Source organism: Grus americana, chromosome 3 (assembly GCF_028858705.1).
Source record: "Grus americana isolate bGruAme1 chromosome 3, bGruAme1.mat, whole genome shotgun sequence".
Classification (NCBI taxonomy): Eukaryota; Metazoa; Chordata; class Aves; order Gruiformes; family Gruidae; genus Grus; species Grus americana.
Genome location: NC_072854.1, coordinates 108,411,669 through 108,434,087, shown reverse-complemented (window position 1 = coordinate 108,434,087; position 22,419 = coordinate 108,411,669). Strand labels below are relative to the sequence as shown.

At 39.7% G+C, this 22,419-nt stretch overlaps 1 protein-coding gene across 11 annotated transcripts in view; it reads left to right on the top strand.

Annotated features, from left to right (window-relative positions):
• The first annotated feature begins 2,289 nt into the window (after positions 1-2,289).
• CLIP4 (CAP-Gly domain containing linker protein family member 4) overlaps positions 2,290-22,419 on the top strand; it is a 33,446-nt gene continuing 13,316 nt past the window's right edge. For 3 of the 11 annotated variants that reach the window (XM_054822152.1, XM_054822162.1, XM_054822161.1), the window contains exons 1-9: positions 2,291-2,389; positions 3,456-3,492; positions 5,743-5,799; positions 6,397-6,543; positions 10,989-11,128; positions 12,032-12,125; positions 13,054-13,215; positions 16,556-16,674; positions 18,901-19,137. In XM_054822152.1, coding sequence (XP_054678127.1) covers positions 6,411-6,543; positions 10,989-11,128; positions 12,032-12,125; positions 13,054-13,215; positions 16,556-16,674; positions 18,901-19,137 — 885 coding nt within the window. In that variant the 5' untranslated portion in view covers positions 2,291-2,389; positions 3,456-3,492; positions 5,743-5,799; positions 6,397-6,410. Of the gene's footprint in view, positions 2,390-3,455; positions 3,493-3,831; positions 3,961-4,338; positions 4,405-5,742; positions 5,800-6,396; positions 6,544-10,988; positions 11,129-12,031; positions 12,126-13,053; positions 13,216-16,555; positions 16,675-18,900; positions 19,138-22,419 lie in introns of those variants that run through there. The other 8 variants (XM_054822154.1, XM_054822156.1, XM_054822157.1 and 5 more) reach the window with 8 other exon arrangements.

Genomic DNA, 22,419 nt, shown 5'->3' with positions numbered 1-22,419 from the left:
TCCTTCCTCCATGGGCTGCAGGGGGACAGCCTGCTTCACCATGGCCTTCACCACGGGCTGCAGGGGGATCTCTGCTCCGGTGCCTGGAGCTCCTCCTCCCCCTCCTTCTGCACTGACCTTGGTGTCTGCAGAGTTTCTTACATCTTCTCACTCCTCTCTCCGGCTGCAAAAGCTCTCTCTCCAAGTGTTTTTCTTCTTCTTAAATATGTTATCACAGAGGCGCTGATTGGCTTGGCCTTGGCCAGCGGCGGGTCCGTCTTAGAGCCGGCTGGCATTGGCTCTGTCAGACACAGGGGGAGCTTCTAGCAGCTTCTCACAGAAGCCACCCCTGTAGCCCCCCCGCCACCAAAACCCTGCCACGCAAACCCAACACAACCCCGTACATCAATCTTATTAGTTCATTCCTTTTTAACAGCAATTCTTTCCTTTTTTTTTTTTGGTCTCCTCAGTTTGCTGTTTTTTCTGCCAAAATCATTAAAGAAAAATATGAAACAAAGATTAGTTCCAAGAATAATACCCCAGGATGTCATCAGTAACCTCCCTCAGCCCAGTACTTTCCATTCAACTCTGCTTAACACTGTTTCCCCCTGTGCTTGCACTTTACCTCCATTGAAGTTCTCCTAAATTCTACTCTTCTCCAGAACTGCTAATAATTTCCATTTCAGGCATTTCACTACAGCCCATTATTCAGAGCCACAAAACATTTCCTCTGCAGATCATCAAGCATCTCAAAAAAGGCAGACATCAACTGCTGATACTGAGCTCACATTTGCTCTCGCTTACATTCATGTCTTTGGTTATACTTCAAACTCTTTTTCTAGATTACCCTTGAGGTGGAAATAGCAGGCCTGCATTTTCCTGGATTACAATTTTTCTTTGCCTTTTCTGAAGTATGGAACATTTCTAAGAAACAGGAGAATTATCTTAGCTTTTCTCTAGCCATCGGGTATCATGTTTACTATTGCAACTGCAACTCCATGTTCCACTTCTTTCAGTTTTCAAGTCTCTGTGATCTGAGAGCACTTACAGCTCTTGACTCTTCCAGTACTTCACTTGAAGTAATTTCCACTTCTCATTCCCATTATTGGTACTGTCTCCCCTTCACAATTAATATTATCACAAGAAAAACAACAAAATGGTTATAAACAACAGTTGTATTTACTTAATAGTGACCCGCACTGAGCACAAAAATATAGCAGGACTTGTCTGAGTTTTTATCCAGGTCAAATTCCCCTCAAGTAGCCTGGTTTTGAGCCTTATGAAAATGGGTTTACCACTGCATGGGTTTCTGAGAGATTACCATTCTTTGGATTTAGACCCTTACTAAGTTTACAGCACTGGATAAGCACCCCCTGAAAAGCCTTCTTGGAAGTTGCTACTTTCATTCCTCCAGTTGGTTACTAAAATAACTGGGAATTCCAGATTTCTGTTTAAACCTACCAGTGATGATGTGTGACCTTAAGCAAGTCCCTTTACGCAGCTGTTGGTGCACAAACATTTGATGGTGTTAAGCATTCATGAACACTTGGCACCTGAAGTCCTCGGTTAAGAAGCACTGTGCTGCCATTTCTTTGCTCTCCATCTTCTTCCAGCCATACCTTCTACCCCAATTTCTCTTCAGGGAAAAAGTGAGCAATGTGGAGCATTGACATCACTTCCCTGCTCATCCACAAACCAAAGCTGCCTGATCTGCAGTTCGCTGGCTTTTAATTTTCCCTCGACTTTATTTTTGAGCGCTGGTGAGGGCGGCCACAGCTGCGGTACCGGTGTTGTGTGACCATGGGCAGGTGCAGTGGATTAAGCTGATCTGTCCTCTGCCTCGCCCTGGCCGGTTTCCAGGCCTGTCCCCACCCAGGACCAACGCGGCCTGGCAGTCACCTTGGGTGAAACAGCACCTCCAGCCTGTGTTTAAGGGGGGTACGCTGAGAAATGTCTCCTGTGGTCACAGGGGGCTGTGGCCAGCTGCCTGCGTTATTTTCTTTTTAGGAAACGCAGCACCCGGAGGCTGCGCTCACAGCAATAACGCCTGTCTGGCACATCGTTTTACCTCAGCGCTGCCTGTTTTATAACTGCTCCGGAGTTACCTGACTCACCTCGCCCGACGTTTCGGGCAGAGGAGCCGCCAGGCTCTACCTCACCCGCACCGGGCTGCCCGCTGACAGGACGCCGACAGGCCCCAACCGGCAGCGGGAAGGGCGCCGCCCGCGCGCGCCAGGGCCCAGCGGGGGCGGGGGAGTGGAGTAGGGCGGGGCGAGGAGGGCGGTGCTGGCCGCCCATAGGCCGGAGGGTGGGGAGGGGCGGGGCGGGGGCTTCGCTCGGTTCCCTCAGCTCCGGGCGGGCGCGGGAGGCCCCGGGAGCGACTGGCCGCGCCCCTGCCCGCGGAGAGCAGGTAGGGCTCGGGGGGTACGGCTGTGTCCCCGCACCTCCCCCAGGGGAGCGGGACGGGGACCGGCGGCCTCCCGGTGCTCTCCCACCATCCCTCCACGCGGCGTGGGGGCGGGGTGGCTGCGCGGGGGCTGCCGCAGCGGGCGGGCCGCGGGCGGCCCTGGCCCCCGCCGCGCGGCGCAGCGATCACCCCTCCACCCCCAGTTGCATCTCGCGGGGCCGTGGGTCCACCCGACGGGCCGGGGTGGCGTGGGGCAGGGCGGCAAGGCGGGAGCACCGCGCGGGGAACGGTGGGGCGGCTCGGTGCGCTGGCCTCGGGGGGCGGCCGCGGCTCGGTGAGGTGTTAGCGCGTGCCGCGGCTGGGAACCCCCCCGCCCGGGGGCGCGTCTGAGCGGTACCTGGCTTTCTGCTGGGGGAGGCAACGCGGGAAGCGCTGAAGGAGCAGACCCAACCTGGGCAGCTCTGAAACCTGAACTCTTAAACTTCCAGCTTCTCAAAGCCAAGTGCCGCGTTGCAAGAGGGCCCCGCACACCAGTTGAAAAACCAGTTTGGAGTGTACCTATATACACGTAACGTCCGCCACTTGTGCTGTAAAGTTTATGGAGCAATGAGATAGTGTATGTGCAAGAGGCTTGTTCTCTGAACTTAATTTTTCTTCTTGAGCACATATAAATACATGACAAGTAGTCCATTATACATGGTTAGTGTCAAAAATAGCATCACATTTGTGACAAGTTCTGCTATCAAAGCCCTAGTACAATTGTATTTCATCACTTGAAGTGCTTTAGCATTTGGCAGTTTTTTTATAGCACTTGCAGGAAAACTTTGTGCTTTAACACAAGCTGCAAATTACAAAATCTGGAGTATGTGAAAAAGTTGGATCCTGTGCTACATAACCTTTTTTCCCCCCCCCCAGTATGTGGAAGTACCATGCACTTCTCTGTAACATGGGGACATCAGGAAACCTGTAGTTGCTCTTCAGTCTTGTCAACAGACGTGTGTGTGCATCTGATGACTCCTTCAAGTTTTCTTATTTTTTTTCCAATGATATTTCTATTTTTCTATTTCAGATTTAATTTGGTTAGAAGAATGTATGGCTGGTAAATAGTAAGTATGATACTCTGCTGTGCTAAACTGTGCTTAGTGGAAGTTTGGCAGTGTTGTGAACAGGAAAATTCTGTCCTTTCTTTCATTGAGTTTCTCTAACTGTTTCTTTCCATCTGTCCAAACTTATCTTAGTAATGTAGGGAAATCATTGCTCTTCTGGAAGACCTTCCATTCCATTTCACCAGGACTTCCCATCTGAGTCTGTATGCCTTGGATATTAATACCTCAGGCAGTTGTGTTTTTGCTCAGAATAGAAGTCATTACGAGGACAATATCTGTTTGTCTTTTCCCTTTCTTTGAAATAGTTTTCAACCTCTTGCTTTTCTTTTGCCTTTCCAGGTATGCGTGTGTGACGTTAACTGGTTGTGATGTTCTCATTACCTGAGCTAGCAGTCTCTGGAGGTAGTCATGGGTGCAGAACATATTGTTGCCTTGACATTGCATGGTTCAGTACTGTGTCATAACATGGTAATATACTTCTGGATCCAAATTAAAACCCCACAGTGTAAGGATGTGCACACTTAGTTCAGGGGGTGTTGGCACTAGTGTAAACGTGCGAAGCCGTTCTTTACGGAGTTGGGTCGGCACGTGCAATGTAGCACTTGGGTATTCATATTGCCTATCCAGCAACGTGGGTTGTTTCCCTGCCTGCTGTGCTTTGGTAGTTTGTGTGCTGAATTCTTTTCACTTGTGTGACAGATTGTATTCTCCCTGTCTGGCCCCTCGGAGTAAAAGATGCCCTGGATACTTGCAAACGCACAGATTCTGTTCTGTTCAGTGTCCTTTTCTGTATGCAATAAACAGTCTTTTTTGTATTAATTTTCAAATGTCTCTGTTGATTTCTAGTTCCAGCAACTTTTGTCATCGTACTTTACAAATCTCATCTCTTCCTGTTACCATCTGCTCAATCAGGTCTGGCTACTTTTCACTGTGTTTCTTTTGTTTCCTGTGTTGTACAGGCAGCGCTGTGTAAAAAGCTTATAATTCCTTTCCGTCATTTTCTAATTTAACAGGTTCAGCTGTCATCTCTTTTACACACATGCATAATACTTGTTCCTTTGTGTGTTTTGTGAGAGTGTTTGATGTGCTACCTGTGAAAAACTGTTGTGTATTCATGTGTTTTACAAAGCTTTGCTTTGTTTTGCTGTAGCCTCTGCACAAACATCAGGTGGTAGCAAATTTATTTCACTATTGCCCTACAAAAGAGATTTAGTTAGTGACTTGCAGCTTAAGAGACTTTCTAGTTCCTCATCCAAGAAAGTTATTGCTGTCATATTTACAATGACTATAAAGCCATTAAAAATGTGAATTCTAACTTTTTCTTGCTGGGTGAAAATAATAATTGAAATAATTAATGATATTTTTGGCCTTGTTGAATCTAAGAATGCTTAAGCCAATGCAATTTGATAATGCTGTGGGAAGAAACAGTCCTGCCCTTCCCAGTGGCCTCCTCCTTGATCTTTCCTTTTTGCCAGCACATGCATTTGTACAGCTGCGTAAGACTGAGGAAATAAACTAGTTGGAAAAAAATGAGCTTTTTTCATCTGGGCCTCTTTTTTCCAAGTTGAGGACAGGGTGAATTGTGGATGGTGTGCAAGAAGAAGAGGTTTTCATTTATTTACTTCAAGATTAGCATCTGTAATCCACTGCTAAAATGCTTCTTGTATTAGAATGTAGGTTATGTGAGGTTCCCAAATAGTGTGACAAACTTATTTGGGGAAATAATAGAATAAATCTATTCCCATAGCTTGTTGTATGTAGGATACAAAACCCAAAAGAAGTCTTAAAAACAGACTACTTTTTATTTTTCTTGTTTACTCATGTGTATAGATTAAACGTAATAAAACCAAACATGCCTTAAAGCTCCACAAATTATTTCTGTCAAGTAAACTGGCTAAACAAATTACTGAGTAAAGAGCACTGTATAGCAATCTCTAGAATAAAAATCTAGGTTGTCTAGTAGAAGCACTGCTTCTACCCTGAGTATTTAACCATGAAAATTAAAGATGCAGGATTTCAGTTTTTCAACTGTAAGAGGTAGTCTCTGATAGGGCAATAATGCCTGTGTCTGTTAAGAATAATGTTTTTTGTTATTTGTTACTGAATTTGCCTGACTAGATGTCTTACAAGTGGTAACCAGCTCTCCTCTGATCTTAGCAAGTGAACCGTAGCTAGAATGTAACTTGACCTGGTTGTTAGAAAATGTCACTATAACCGTACAGCCCTTTAATCTTTCTTTTCTCTCCTAAGTTGCTCTAAGGCCAACTTTCTGAAAAGTTGACTGGAAACAACATCAGAGTGGAGGTGGTAAGTATGCTATTTTAAAACATAGAGGGGAGAAGCTGGGAAAGGAGCTGATATGGAATCGTGAGTCCAGGAGTGAATCACTTGATGATGAATTGTCTGCAGCTTTGTGTGGGAAGATTAAAGTGCTGAGAATTTTAAAAGAGGAGAAAGTGGTAGCTGGTAGCACGTGCTTGCTTATGGTGAAGGAAAGGAATATGCATGCAGAGTATGAGGAAAGGTACTTGATGCTTAACATTTTCATAAAGCTGTATAACATACTAATCCATTCATCATTGTCATGTGCTTCCTCATTATAGCATTATTTTCATTGCTGCTCAAGTGGAAAACTGGGGAGAAATATCATGTATTACATTACAAGGCAATGTTTATAGGCAAGTTTAGTGATTAAGTCAAAACTGGAAGTTGCATATTCTTGACACCATACTCTACTAGCTTTCACTAATTAACTTTATTAGTTTGTAAGAACGTAATGGTAGTAATAATCGGTGTTTGCAAAAATGAAGGATTTTAGTCTCATTGCACATTATATCTTAATATGATAGAACTAATCTAAAGTATTTCTAATGGGGTTATTTATTCATTTTTTTCCTCCTAAAGTGGCTTTCTAGAAGATGACCATAGAGGATCTCCCAGAACCTTCCTTAGGAGGAGATTCCCTCGTTGAAAGAGAACGACTCTTATTCCCAAACTCTGAAACTTCTGTTACTTTTTCTGTTGCTGCAGCACCAATGCCTTCAGACTGTGGTATGTACTTTGAACAGAAAATTAATTTGTGATCAGCAGAGAACATATTTGAATAATAATTTTTAAGAAAAGCTATCGGTTCTTAATTTATTCCTTCTTTTCAGAAAAAGTTTACTGCTGGTTAAATGTGTCCTGGTTTTCAGCTGGGATAAAGTTAATTTTCACAAGAAACTGGGAGGGGACACAGCCAGGACAGCTGACCCAAACTAGCCAAAGGGGTATTCCATACCATATGATGTCATGCTCTGGATATAAAGGAGAGAGCTGGCCAGGGAGGAGGGGTTGCTGCTCTGGAAGGGCTGGGCATTGGGTTCTGGGTGGTGAGCAAATTGCATTGTGTATCACCTACTTCGTAAATATTATAAGTATTGTTGTTGTTACTTTCCTCTTCCTTTGCTGTCCCAGTAAACTGTCCTTGTCCCAACCCACCAGTTTTATCTTTTTCTTTTGATTCTCCTCTCCTCCCCACAGGGGCAGGGGCGGGGAGTGAGCAAGCGGCCGCGTGGTGCTCAGCTGCTGGCTGGGGCTAAACCACGACAGTCCTTTTTGGCGCCCAACGTGGGGCACAAAGGGTTGAGATAATGACAGATCTGACCAGAGTGTGTTAAAACAAAGTTGTTACATGCACTTATTATATTAGTTAAATAGTTGCTGGTCACAGTGGTGTTTTGTTTGTTCACATGGTTGTGTTATGTAAATCCTTACTTGCTGTATGTATTTTCTGCTGCACTGTCACCTCTGGGAGAGGGGTCCGGATTCTCATTTTGCTGTACAGTGTAATATCAACTTATGATATGACCTCATCACTGGTCATGAGGTTAAGCTGGTATTTGTATGTGGTGTAGCTGTCATGCCCGTATCTCGGACAACGTATCTCAGAATTTATTAATAATTGCAGCCGATCTATGAGGAAGATGGAGGGGGATATTTTCTCGTGCTTTTTTGCCTACCTTTTTTCCTTAAGGCTAGTTACAGCTGCTTTTGAGAATTTTGAGTATCCTTGAGATGTTCAAGCATGCATGTTCCTATTGCTAAGTCTCCTGAATGTGTTTCAGATCTTGTTTAGGCTTACAAAAAATTGTTTTAAGAATATCACCCAAAGGACTATCCTGAGGCTGAAAAGTCAGGGGTGGTGTGGTATATGAGAGAACATGGGTAGGTATCTAGAGAACTTCTCTCCTCCAGTGGTTTGGAACTTCCCTCCCGAACAACTACAGGACCCTGATAAAGTGACAGAATATTTGCAAGGAAAATGCTGTGGCTGTTCCAAAGAGGCACAACTTACAGCACTGTGCTGGGCCCTGGCCACTATCTACCAAACACTGCTCAATAGTAGGCAGCACCCTCGGGGGAAGAGAGGGAAAACAGAGTAACCGGAACCGTGGCTACTCCAACCCCGGCAACAGGCACTGCAGCTGAACCAAAAAACCAACCTGTGCCAGTTGTTGTATCACCTGCGTTGTATATTCTTTTATTAGTAGTGGTGGTGGTACTTCCTTCTCCCTTTGCTGTCCCAGTAAAATGTCCTTATCCCAACCCATGAGTTTTACCTTTTTCTTCTGATTCTTTTTCTCATCCCACTAGAGGGGGAGGGGTGAGCAAACGGCTGTGTGGTGCTCAGCTGCTGGCTGGGGCTATACCACAACAAATGAATTCTCTATTATTTTTTAAAAGAAATGAAATATGAAGGCCCATGCTTTTTCTACTTATTGCATACATTTTAAATTATAATATATTTTCCTTCTTACTGTTTCTTCTGTGTGTGTGGTCAGATGTTTGCAGGTTTTTTACATCTCATTGTAGAACTGGATAGTGTGTTAACATGTAAAATTGCAGTAATTAAATGTAGTTGAGCATCTACATCACATTTAAAACCTCTATAGTTATGCTTTTTCTCATGCTTTCAGTATGCGAACAATACGGTACAGGGGGTATTTCTGTTGGATGTGTAGAGGTTTGTGGTGGTAAGGACTGTGAAATGAGTGTTCACAGAAAATTATAGCAAGTATCAGTGATAGGCTTTTGAAATAATGTTGAATTGTCTTCACATGTATGAATAATGGTAACGTTTAAACCAGGATATATAATATATTATTATGTCACTGTCGGTAAAGATTTTCATAGCTAGCTACAATTACAATGCCTTTGAATATTGCAGATGATGTTAACAGCATCTATATACCTTAAAATATACTGTTTCCACCTCTGTTTTTCCCATGCATTGATTACAGCAATCAACTGTATTCAGGAAAAATAAATACACATAATGTAATGTTCTCTTTGACAGACTCAGCATTCTTGAGACGCATTTGATGAGTTAGCACAGGTTGGAAATGTAGCAGTTCCATACCATATGTTTTAGTACATAAACATGCTTCTCTACATGGTTTAACCCTGTTCTCATAACTTGTCTGCTGTATTCTACTGTTAAGTACTGCCATGATTTATTCCATTCTGCTTTCTTATCCCTTAGAAAAATTTTCCATTTGTCCTTTAAACATTGTTGTGTTGTGATATCTTCTAATAACACTACAATATCACTACTATCTGTCCTCCTCAGTCTATGCCTACTCATTGAATAAAAAAAATTCGTTTTATAGGAGGTTGCTGTCACCTGTGTAACAGTGATATTACTGAATCTAGGTAAAGAAGGTTAAACCACAACAGGCAAAGATTCTTGGTCATTACATTAAGTGCATTTATTTTTGCTTAAAACAGTTGAGCACCATCAATGCATGGGAAAGACAGAGGTGGAGAAAGTAATGTTTTAAAATATCTAGATGCCATTGTCATGCTTCCTTGGAACTTCTTGTTTTAACAGATATTCTGTAACATTTCTTTGGTTTGTAAACACTACAGTTGATCACCTGTTAAGCACTTATGATGGTTGTTAGTAATACTTAATATATTTTCAGGTTTTTACCTTAGCATGCAGATTGTAACAGTCTGTTAGACTTGATTTCTGAAATATAATTTGGTTCAGGTTAGTAGCTAGAAAGCTTCCAGATAAAGTAGGAATTGTGCATGTTGTGTAAGATCATTAATCTTGTTGGCTAGTTGTCTATTTGCTTCATAGTTTTCAAGATGAAACCAGCTGTGGTTTATGTGGAAGTTAAATATTAGTAGATAAATCAGTAGATCTGTGTCAACGCATGGGATGTAGGTAAGAAGCACACTTTGCATAGTGCTGGGAGATAAGGGAGGTGCTTTTTTTAATATGCTAGGTGGAAATAAAAATTCATGCTAAATATCAGTGAAGTCCTCCTTTTTCATTCTTGTTGAATCAAGGCAATGCTGTTAAAGGAACTCTAGATAGCGAGGAAGCGAGCTCCGTATGTTTATTTATCTGTTAATCCAATCTAGAAGCATGGTATGCTCTTTTTGTGGAAAGGTTATGATGATTCATCCAGAGGTAGTTTATACCACGTCATACACCCAGGTGGCTGATGCTCGGTTTTACTTAACCTGTATGTCCGTTCAGAGACTCTCGTATCTGCGATTGATGCAAGCTGACATTTACATTTATTTGAAACCTTTTAAAAAAACGACTCCCTGATAGCTTCAGCGGGGGTAAAAGTTCAGTGTTTTCCATGATTTAGTCATTTGCTGATGAGAATAGGTTCTGCTTCCATTCCTTCTCCTGATAGCCATTGCTATCCAGATTCTTTCATATAATTTTCCAGAGTTGGAAGAAATTCCACAAATTTAAAATACAGTATGTGTGTATACATGCATACATGTACACCTGTAAGTAACATGAAATACCATACTTCAATAGAAGGTGGTTTTTACACCTATGCTTTGGGTTGCCTGAAGCAACATGAGGCCTACAATCTTAAAAATACATATTTTGTTTTCTGATCTTGGTGGCTTAAATTTTAAAGATGTTTTCTGCAGCTGCTACCAGCTGGGATTGATACATGCACGAAATATCTGAAAATAACGGAGGCCATAGAATGCCTTCCTGATTTGTGCATGTGTTTATATTTTGGTATGTTTTATGTAAATTGTGATGAAAGAAGAAGGAAAAGACATGTTTTGTAGCATATGGTGAAATCATGTACGCATTTGATCATGGAGAGATCGAGGCTTGTCTGTGCTTGGGAACAGCTTAGGATCAGCAGTCTTTGGCTAGCTTGAAGCAAGAGTAAACCCTTATTAGCATAATTACTGCACATATCTGTTAGTCCTTGCCTAAATCAGTCTTGCAATACCTGTGTATTGGTTGCTGATTCAAAGTTTTTTTCAGAAGTATAAGCAAGACCTTAGTATTAAAGGAAAAATAGACCAGATGTTAAAGAAAATTTCCTAAATTAATTCAAAATTCTGATTTTCCAGTGCGATTAGTAGTGAAGTGACTCTCTGCTATTCTTTGTCTGAGTTTGAAAAGCTAGATGGATGTTAAAACTTACAGTTGTACCTAATGATTAATTTTTTTTTAACAGAGTTTTCCTTCTTTGATCCCAATGATGCAGCATGCCAAGAAATACTTTTCAACCCCAAAACATCAGTTTCTGAATTGTTTGCTATTTTAAGGCAGTGGGTTCCACAAGTCCAGCAGAATATTGATGTTATTGGGAATGAGGTGAGGCATAAATGAAGATCCTTGAATGCTTTCAGTGTTAAAGAAATACTATGTTGACAGCGAATAAAAACAATTAATTCAGAAGCAGAACTAATCATAAACACAGATACAGTTTTTGCCTTTTAACAAGTAGTTACTGAGCAGTGCCTTGGATTCCACATTGTCAGCTTTCATTTGGAACAAGAAAGATGATGGATAAAAATCCAATAGATTTGGATAGATGGTAGAAACAATGTTTCTTTTCAAAGCAGTTGTTTAGAGACCCTTCACCTTGGTATTTCAGTTCCCTACTTAGCAGTAATCATAAACTGCAATATATGAAGTTACAGTGAAGCCTGACCTTAAGGGCAATGTTTCCAAGGCACAAAATGAGTTAGGAACTGAAATCTCTTTGTAACCTGCAGTAGGCTGCTTTCAGAAGACTCCTTCTTTCTAGTAATTTCATCCTACTTTCTTATTTTTCTTCTTCTGGATTGCAGGCTTTTCTATACAGGTGGGGAAGTATAGTAAAGATTCTTCCTACTGTAGTATAACTGGGGGCATTTTTCGGGGGGGGAGGGAGGGATTGTTGAGAGATCAGAGAACAAGGAGAGAGACTTCATAAATGATGTAATTTTCCTATTGTTCATTTAAGCAGTTAACTTTTCAGCATGTGAAATGTATGTTAGAAGTAACAATACAAAGAAGCTTTAAAATATGTAAACAATGAAGGTTAATGATATTCATATAATACTATTTATTGCATTTGTGCGTGTTGCTCAGTTCTGCAGTTACAGTCTGTTCTGGCAGGCTTCTTTGTTACTAGCTATTGAAATGAACCCAGGAGTCAATATATTTGAAATAACTTCCTAAATAATACTGATGTCAGAGCTAAAATTTACTTGTTTTCCACTTGTCTTTCAGATCATTAAGAGGGGTTGTAATGTGAATGACAGAGATGGACTGACTGACATGACTCTCTTGCATTACACTTGCAAATCAGGGGCTCATGGTATTGGTGAGTAAAGAAATGTCATTATAGATATAAAAACCTAATTAATTCACAAAGGCTAATCCCACCAACTATTACAGAATTTTTCCTTGCAGTAGATTTTATTTTTAATGCTTGGTTTTGGCTCTTCTAGTGGCCATCAGAAAGGAAGATACAGAACTGTAGTGCAGTTATGGCTCTGGCAGTTGGCAGTAAGTTGAGTTAGTGGTATGGATATTGCAAACAATGGCTACATTAAACATATATTTAATGTAGCAAAGGCTATTTCAGACTGAGGTACAAACTGTGAACTAAGCTATGGACAGTTTTCTTACATCAGTGAAACTAGAACATTTAGGTGACTGGCTGGTTTTTTTTTGTAGGGTTTTTTTTTTGTTTTGTTTTGTTTTCTTCTTTCTTTCTTTCACCCTGATCATGACAGAAGAAAACAATAATCTTTGTTTGCATTATGATGATCATAAGTACTGGAAATAAGAGCATATTTAGCTCTGTTTGAACATCCGTATTAGCTTTTCTGTGTTGTACTACTTTTTCGTTGACCCGAACCCAGTTCTCTGAATTTGAACTAAGTTTGAGTGAGATCTGCCACAGGTTAGCTTTTCTGGTGTTGGCAGATCTTTTAACGTAAACTTCAGCATTGTGGCGTAAATTTTTTTTCTTCTATCAGATACTAAAATCCCTGGTTTTGGTGGGTGACACATTATTTACATTAGAGGTAAACACGTAGTGTTATTATATACTATAGCAGAGATTTCAGCCCTTTATGATAAAAGGCAAAGATTTTTGCATCCTAATCCTAAAAAGAAAGGCGTAGTAATTGTTCTGCTCTGAGCTTTAACGGTTTAATGTACATTATGTGTTACACACAAGCATGTGCATGTTTTTTGAGGTTAAATACATCTCTAATGCATGTTTTATAAAATTTACCTTGCAGGTGATGTTGAAACTGCTGTAAAATTTGCAACGCAGCTTATTGATTTGGGTGCTGATAGTAGTTTACGCAGCCGCTGGACAAATATGAATGCCTTGCATTATGCTGCCTACTTTGATGTTCCAGAACTTATTAGTGTTATTTTGAAAAATGCAAAGCCAAAAGGTAGACACTGTTACTTTTGTTTCATGTAGTTGTCCAACTCTGTTAACCCTAAGTTTGTGTGTACTGGTCTTTTAAGTGTGGGGCTTGTTTATCCATTATATATAAATAATGTCTAATTTCTTATTCTTTTAGTCAGCCTCATTGGTTCATTTTTCTCTTAACCTATTTTTTGTTTTTTTAGTTTAATGCACTGATTCTATTGCTGATTTTTAAACTTGAGCTTTGTACAAGATGGTAGACAAGTATCTAACAGAATGGAAAGCGAACAGGTTAATTCTAAGTTGTTGAGGACTAAGTGAATGTATGCAGAAAACCAAAGGTGTAACTATTCTGGTAAATTCTTACGGTTTTTAAGATTCCTTAAACATTGAGAAGTATGTTTGAAATGCTGGGAGAAGGGTAAAAGAGAAGCGTGGATTTGACAATGGGATGTGGCCAACTAGTGACTGAAGCAACTTTGACATGCTCACTTTTCCCACTTCTCTGCAATCTAAAAGGTCATGCGTAAGGAACAGTTTGACTTTAGTGTTTGGCATAAATAGATAATACTATTTGGAATGATAACATGAAGGATTGGTAATTTATACTAATGCAAATGGAAATACAGAAATGGTTCTGAACCAGAACTGTTTGTTCCTAATTTGGTCAGGATGTGAAAACCAGTAAGCAATTTTAATACTAAAATTGTACAAATGTTAATTTGTTCTACTCAATATCCTTTTGATTGTGCCATTTTGCAAAATGATTAATGCCCTTTTTTAGCTAGTTGTAGCTGAAGATTCCATCTCAAAATTTTAAAAAGCTGATAGGTTTTTGGAGTACAGAGGGCTTGCTTACCACATCTTGAATCATCATGGAGGTAATTGTTAAACAGCACTGTTACTGGCATGACATGCTTAAGAGGTAACAAGTGTAGGTTAGTAACAAAAGACAAAATAAGACTGCACAGTAGTTAAGTTCACATCACACTTCAATAGTCTGGGCTCCATAATTTGCATCAGCAGATTAGGTCTTCTTTTAGACCTAGTTTGCACTTGCATTTTCTCATCTCTTCCTGTGCAATGCCTACAGAAAGGGTGGGAATTTGCTCAGATTTCCAAGGAAACCACTCTGGTGAAATGCCTTGGCAGTCGGCAACTCTTGGATAAGCAGGTGATTTTTTTTTTTTTTTTTAATGTCAGAAAATGTATAAAAAGATTTGCCCTGTGACATGAAAACAATCAATGGTCTGAATCAATAGAATAATCTTAGCTCCATACTTCATCAGGCAGTTTGCAGAGAAGGGAGGACATACGTAGAAGGCAAATATGCCTTGGATGGATCCATACGGAACTGGAGAAAAAAGGGTTGTTAATGTATAAATAACTTTTCAAGACAGTGTTATACTGACTGAGACACCCATTGTGAAACAGCGAGTACCACAGATGTTTCCTTTTGATTTACTGCTAAACTATTTCCTTTATGATGCTCTGCAGTCAAGTTCTTTATACAGATTTGCTTCTCAATTGTTAGAACAGAGAGCTAGTTTGATCTTAGATTTTTAGAGGTTTTAAATATAAAAATTTTTAAAGTCTTAAGAATTAGAAATGTTATGTGGTGCCATTCGACAATGACTGCAACCTGCATGGGTTGCTAATGACACACCATTCCTGCATATCAATTTTCCCTAGATAGTTTGGGGGTAGTTTCTGGGTAACCTTTGGTATACATACATTTCTTTTTGTCACCTGTACTATGTCAACTTAGACCTAGAACAAAGCTGTAAGAAAACAGTGTTTAAAAACTCCAAGCATGAAGCTTGCAAGTCTGAGGAAGTCTAATAAAAAACCCCAACCAACCAACAAAAAAATAAACAAAATCCAAAACTATGACAGTTACTTTTTAAAGTGGAAGTACATACAACTGTTGCTGACTCAGTAGCTGATGTTACTGCAAATTCTGTTTCTGCAAATTGGTTCCTATGTGCACAGAAAATACTTGATAGCCTTATTAAACATGGAAGTTTCAGTAGTTGTATACAACTACACAGCTTCTGCTCAGTTTTAAACTGGTAATAGTCTTTTGACATTTGATCTATAAAAGGTACATCTGCCTATGTAGCTGTCGTTATGATTGTGTCCTGAATACAGTCTTTTTTCATGCATGTGCCAATTAAATTTAAAATAGCTAAGTTTGTATTCATATTAGTGCAATTGTAAAACTTCTAAAACTTGATCCTGAATGTGTTATCTTTGATTTTTATAAAGTTCAGAGTCAGTCTTTATTAGTATGTATAAAGTTAACACATCTATACAGACATATATATTTATATATCTTCTATATATGTTGATGTTTTATTTGCCTCCAGAATATTAATTAACTATATAAGGATGTTGATACAGTTGGGATACACTTGTTTATCACATTGTGAAAAGGGCTAGAGATTTTTGGGACAGAGCCCAATATTGGAAAATACTAGGAGCCTGTACAGCCCTGAGGTGGAAAGTTTTATGTTCCTCACCAGTATTTCAAATTGGAACATTATTGCTAATACTTGTTGGCTTTTGGTTTGTGTATTAAATCAGCTGGCATTTTTAATTAAGTCATATACATAATTGACTCAAGCTGACATCTCTCTTGTATAGTTTAGGAGAGGAGCCAAAGACTAAATAAACATTAAAACTCCAATCTTCGAGAACAGTAATAACTTCATAGCAGATTGAAAGATATATTGGGAACAAATGATGGCAATACATATTATGCTAAATGTCTTTTAGTCAAATGCAGTGCTCCATTTTCCAAGCTATCCGTGCAAGAGCCTTCAGAGTGCAATTCTTTGAAAAGAAAGAAATTATAAAAATCACTAGCTCTTAACTTCGTTCTTGGCCATTAGCAATTAAATGAATGTAAACCAGAGGCATAATCCGTTTTCCATTGTCCCACTACCTGGTCACAAAGGAAAACTGGTTGAAGATATGTCTCATTTTAATATTTGACAACTAGAAGCAATAAAATATAAATATTTCTAAAACTTTAATTTACAGGAAACGCAAAGTTACTAACTTGTTAATCGTAGCACAGTAGATTGGGCATCCTGAATAGCAACAATTTTGCAGTTAAGTCATTAGTATGAATGAAAGTAAATGCTCTGTTCCAGATTGGTTCATGATGTGAATAAACAGATGCAGATAAGGTTGATATTGTATGTAGAATTACTTCTCATATGCGTTTAGTACATAAATAATGATATCTCTGTATAAATGTTAACATGAGCTGTAAAAATGAATGTCCTCTTCAGGAATCTGTAGGGTAAAATGTTCACGTAACAGACTTAAGCACCTCACGTGATGTTTAATTGCAGATGTGGATGCCACCTGCAGTGATTTTGATTTTGGAACAGCTTTACATATTGCTGCATTTAACCTATGTACAGGAGCTGTCAAGTGTTTACTGGAACATGGAGCAAATCCTGCCTTTAGGGTAAGGAGTTGGGTTGTAGATTCACCAAAAGGTGAAAAAAGTACCTGGAAAAAGTGAACGGTCTGTCCAGGATTTTGGTTAGCTAAAAATGTATTGCATGGAGCGGTAGTGCCTCAGAAAAAATATTTATAACTCGTAGTGGATGATCTTGTATGCTTTGTCATACTTGTGTGTTGAAGTTTCTGTGTTTGTGTCGCAGTCTAGTTCATTAGTTCAAATAGCTTTCAAGATGTTCTTCTATTTGTTACTTGAACTTTCATTTAATACTCCTTTGTGTCTTGCTACAGTTGACATGGCAGTGGTGGACCTTTTCAGAAATACAGGAGTGCAGTCTGTCACCTCCAGAAATGCAGTGTATTGCTGAGCAGTAAACTTAGTCTTACCATAAGTAACCGATAATGAAGAAACATTAACTGCTCTGCTTACTAACCAAGTAATAGGCCTGAGTTATAAAGTGCTGCTATATGTGTCTAGCCACAAATCTAGGGTTTTGATTGTGTTTTTTTCCTGCAAGATTTTTGTTTGTGGTTTGATTTTTTTTTTTTTTTCTTCTTCTTTAGCATAGACAGTATCTCAGTTCTCTGTTTTCACATTCAGGGGTTTTGTTTAATGAGACATTATAATTGTTTTAAGGGTACTCAAAAGTCATTATTTTACGTATCACTGATGGTGTGAAATCTTCTGGAAGACCATTGTTCATACAGTTCTTAATAATATTCAGTCTAGATCTCTTTAAAAACGCTGTTTTTCTTCTTTATCTCATTATTCAGTGTGCATATACATGTTTCAAATTCTATGGCACCTGTATGTTTAAGAGTCTGTTGTCACAGGGAATACTGCTTTGTAGTTGCACAAGCATTCTGCGCTGGCAAAAGGCGGCTCTGCCCTTGAAAAAGCAATCCTGTGCCACTGTGCCTGCTTTTTCCTTCGTGCCCCTGCTCTGCCCCCTACCTCGTGTTGACACAAAGATTTGTGGGGCACCTGGTGGCCTGATCTGACCGAAAAATCGCTAATGTGATGACTAAAAACTCAAAACAAACACCCTGTTTTTAAAAACTTCCTGTTTTTAAGGTACCGTGACTTGAATAGGTTGACTTTTTACTTACAGAATGACTGTTGATTTTTAAGGAATGGTGGGTGTTTAATTCTTCAGTCCTGCCATAAAGTTCTGACCAGAGACGGTGTCTAGAGTTTGCTTATATGACGACAGCAGAGTGTAAATGCTGAGTAAGGATTATAGTTTTCTAGGGCTGAGACAGGGAGATTTATAGGGGACTCAGGGAAGGTTGAGCTCTTAATCTGTTTTTTTTTTTTTTAGGAAACAAAGCAAATACAGTCTTGCTCTGTGTCATTCCCTGTTTGAGCTTCCAGTAATTTCTGAGTCCAGGGGCTCAGTTGAGACTAATTTGGAAGATTGAGATAATTATGTTTCCACAAACTTTGTGAAAATTGGCAGGCAGGCGAAGATGCATACTAATGCCTTTGCTGAAGAAAGTGTAGGTAGAACTTGCCATTGTAGCAGCCTGACAGCCCAACAGCGTACTTGGCCTTGAGTTAAGGTTAACTCCAGGTGAGCTGGTGCTCCAACAACTCTGGCCTAGGGCGAGCCTCACATGGGACATATGGGGAATCACAGTCACTGCTCTCTGGGAATGGGAAGTGTTTGGAAAGGACTCTGTCCTTAATTCATCTCTCATGGAATAGTCTGTATCTAAATAAACCTGGACGGATTTACTCAAGTATTTATGTAAGACATCAAATTTGTGTATTCTGTACATGCAACATATTAATTAAATTCTGTCTTACATTTGGAATAAGCCTCACCAAGGAGTAAATCATACGCTGGGTAAAGATAAATTCTTTGGGAAGTGTTAGCTTTACAATATTGGCAATACGAACCAGAATTGTTGCTTACTTTCCTAAATCTGTGTTCAGGTACACAGATTTATACAGGTGTGGTTTTTTACGTGTTTTGAGTACTAGTAACGTTCTTAAGATTAAAAATTTTGGTAACTTAGCACTTTTGAAAATAAGACACTGTAAATGCTAGTTTGTATATCTAAGGATGTTTTGGCATCCTTATTTGAAAATGTGGATGTTTTTATAGTCGTTTATATTCTAGGAAAAATATGTAATGAAGAGGATTAAAAACTTCATAAACTGCTTTGCGTGATCAGGTTTCTCTTGTCACAACATGAAATCCTGTGCTATGTTATGTTTCTACAGAATGACAAAGGGCAGATTCCGGCAGATGTGGTTCCTGATCCAGTAGATATGCCACTGGAAATGGCAGATGCAGCGGCCAGTGCAAAAGAAATCAAGCAGATATTGCTGGATGCAGTGCCTCTCTCATGTGACATCTCAAAAGCCATGATTCCAAACTACGATCATGTCACAGGCAAGGCCATGCTTTTGTCGCTTGGCCTGAAACTGGGAGATCGTGTTGTTATTGCAGGACAGAAGGTATGATGAGCAACCTGATACTACTCTCATCGTTTCTGGACAGTCAATTTATTTACCCCTTTGGAGACATACCTCAAATTTGAGGGTCTAAAACACTTTCTGGAAGGCATGAGCTCTGGATGGCAGTAAGGATCTGGTTACAGAAAGCAGTAAGCCAAACCGTTATGTGTTAAAGAAAGTCACTACTATGAAAAGCTGTTTTGACAGGCACGGTCTGCATTTGGTATCTGTAAACAATTTTTTAACAGTCTCCTATAGTACATCAGCATGGCTCAGCTTCTATTAACATTTTTTGGTGTCACATCAAAATGATGGTAAAATTTACAGATTACTTTGTGAGTTGCCCAGCTTTCAGTTATGAGTATGCATTTGTGAATTACCCCTGATAGTTTCCAGAAAGTGGTAAAAGAAAACTGTAATTCTCCTTAGCCTATAGTAACCCTCTTTCTCTAGTGCAACGCAGCTAAAGTCTTTGAAGCAGTGCTGTGCCACTGGGGTTGTTCCAATGTTCTGTGGAAGTATGAGAATGTAGCTAATGCTGGTCCAGCTCAACTGTGAATAGCTTTTAAGATACCTTGCTAGACACATTTTAAAAAATGTATTTGAAAAATGTAACATTGTTACTGCAGTTAGCATTCATACCTTTTATTTGCTCTTGATAGCAAGGGCTCTGAAATTACTTAAGAGTGCTAGAACTCTTACAGATTTCAAATATTTTTCTGGTAAATATTGAAGACATTTGTGAGCCAGATTTTATGTTTGAGTAACTTTACCTTTAATAATTTTACTAGTATAACTGGAGATTTGTAATTATCACAACTGAAGTGTTCTAAAGCGAACTCCACTGAGAGTGCAAAGCAGCTTCCATTCTGTGTTTTCATTTGGTGTATTCTTGAAATTGGGTCAGGAAAAGTGAAGGAATGACTAGCTATGCAGAAGGCATTTTAACTAAAGTATGTACAGGAAGCTGCTTAGTCTTTAAAGACAGTGAGAAGTTCATGGAAGTTTCTTTTACAGAAAGTCATTGCACAGTGAAAGCAAGGGGAGATAATATAACTGCAAGTAATGGAGGCTTTATAGCAAGAAAGGGAAGAAATTAGTCCTCTTGTGTATCTTTTCTCCAAGTAAGGCCCATAGTACTGTCTGTACTGTAATGTGCTTACCATGTATGGATAAAGCTTCCTGGGTTTGGTTACCTTTTTTTTAATTGAGTATGCTGTTAGAGTGTTTTTAAGAAGTTGTTGGAAGCTGGTTTGCTGCTGCCAAAGGCCAGCAGGGCTTTCCATCTAGCTTTTTTTAAGGGCGCCACCAGAGCTGTCATACAGTAGGTGAGAAGGAGGAATGTGATTGGACTTTTTGGTTTTCCTTTTCCACATCTGCTTTCTTCCTTTCCTTTCTTTGTGTGCGAGGAGCTGTTCTGCATTACTCCCACATCGTTTCCCACCCACTGTCTCCATTTGTCTGAATGGAGAAGTTGATCTCAGCCCTGATCTCTTCCCCTCTCCCTTGATACTCATAAATGTGTGCAGGGTGGAGCAAAAGTGAGAACAGGATGATGAAATTGGTGCCCAATTCTTAACCTCCTTTTGGATCAGTTCTCATTTCTGGAATATGGAAGCTGGGACAAGGACACTGGAACGGCAGCATTTGTATGAGCAACGTTTATGGATTCCTGTTCTTTTTTTCTGCTTCTGCAGTCTCCTACCGCATCAGCTGTAATGAAGCTTGAAAGCCAGGCACAGTAGACGCCAGAGGGAAAATTGATTCCTGCTGCACCTGCCATTCTAGTTGTCTGACAGGGTCGAAAGCTGTGTAAGCAGGTGTTCATGTGTACGTGATTTAGGGTCCCCCAGCCTCACCGGCTCCTGCTGTGCTGGATTATATGTGATCTGAAGGGGCACTCAACGAAATGTGAGTGGAGGCAAACCAGTAACTGGGAGAAAACTCTTGTATCCTGTTCCCGCTGTGTTTCTCATGTGCAGGATGTCCTCTGCTCCTTGCTTGTGCAAGTCCTGGGGCTTGCGCAGAATTGGAGCCTCAGTTTTGCCATCTCCACCTCCAATTTAAGATGCCTGTTGGTCTCTTCCCTCTGCTTGGAAAGTGTCCTTTGGCTGGTGCCTGGAGGGTGGGGATCTGTTAGGCCACTTGGCCAAACTTCCTCTGGCGGAATTTGATCTCTGAGTTGGTAGCTAAAAAGTCTGGGTCAAGATTAGTATGGTGTACCTGCTGACAACAATCAAGTTTAAAGGAGATGTTCACAGTAAAAGAAGAACAGAGTCTGGGTCATGTTTATTTCTTTACAGAACTTTAAGAAAGAGTAGCTGGAAGGTTTTATAGTAAAGAAAAAAAATGGTTTCTGTCTGTTTACTCTCTGAGGGCTGGATTAGACAGTGAAGTCATAGTAAAAAATGAACTAATAATATTAAGGTCACATGAGATAATGAAAACTGAGCAACTGAAAGAGCAAAGGTTTTTATTACTAAAACTAATTTAAAAATCAAATATAAAAATGAATTTAAATCAATGTTAAATGCATCTCTGTTAGTTATTCCTCCCATTTGGTTGAAGTGTGTGAACTTACAATGTACGTTTGTGGAGGCTGAGGTCCACCAGCAAGACTGGTCTGTCTTGATATTCTTGATATACTACTTATCTGGTATTATATATATTGAAACAACAACAAAATGTTTAAAACATTTGTTGGCTTTTAAAATTTTGTTTAATCATAAGGAGGGAATAAAAGAGTTGTGAATCTTTTCCAAAGAAAAAATTAAGTATGCTCTGAAGTTTACCCTTTAACCTTTGCAATATATGTATAAATATATATATATTTATATGTATATATGTATACGCACAGAGATATATTTATAGAATTTTTTTATCTAGGATTTCCATGGAATCTCCAGTTCAGCAAGATGTCTAGCCATGATTCTGGAACTATTGTTGTGGAAGACACTGAAAGTAAAACCTTGTTAGGCATATCCCCCCGTACTTTGCTGACTTGGAGTTGCATTGTACAGTGGTGCTTACTGCCTAATTCTTCTCTGTTACCAGATCTGTCAATAACCACTGCTTTTGTTTAATACAAAACATACACAGAAGGACTAACACGTTTTGGAAAATGTATTGGCTGGCATTGAAAGATAGGAATGTCAATAAATGAGGGAGATTATGTTTGTATGTCTCCATTCCGGTCAAAAGCTTGGAGATGACTTGCTGTCTCCATCATCTATCCTATGTTCTCATGGATGATACTTGTTTAACAAAGTCATTCTGTGTTGG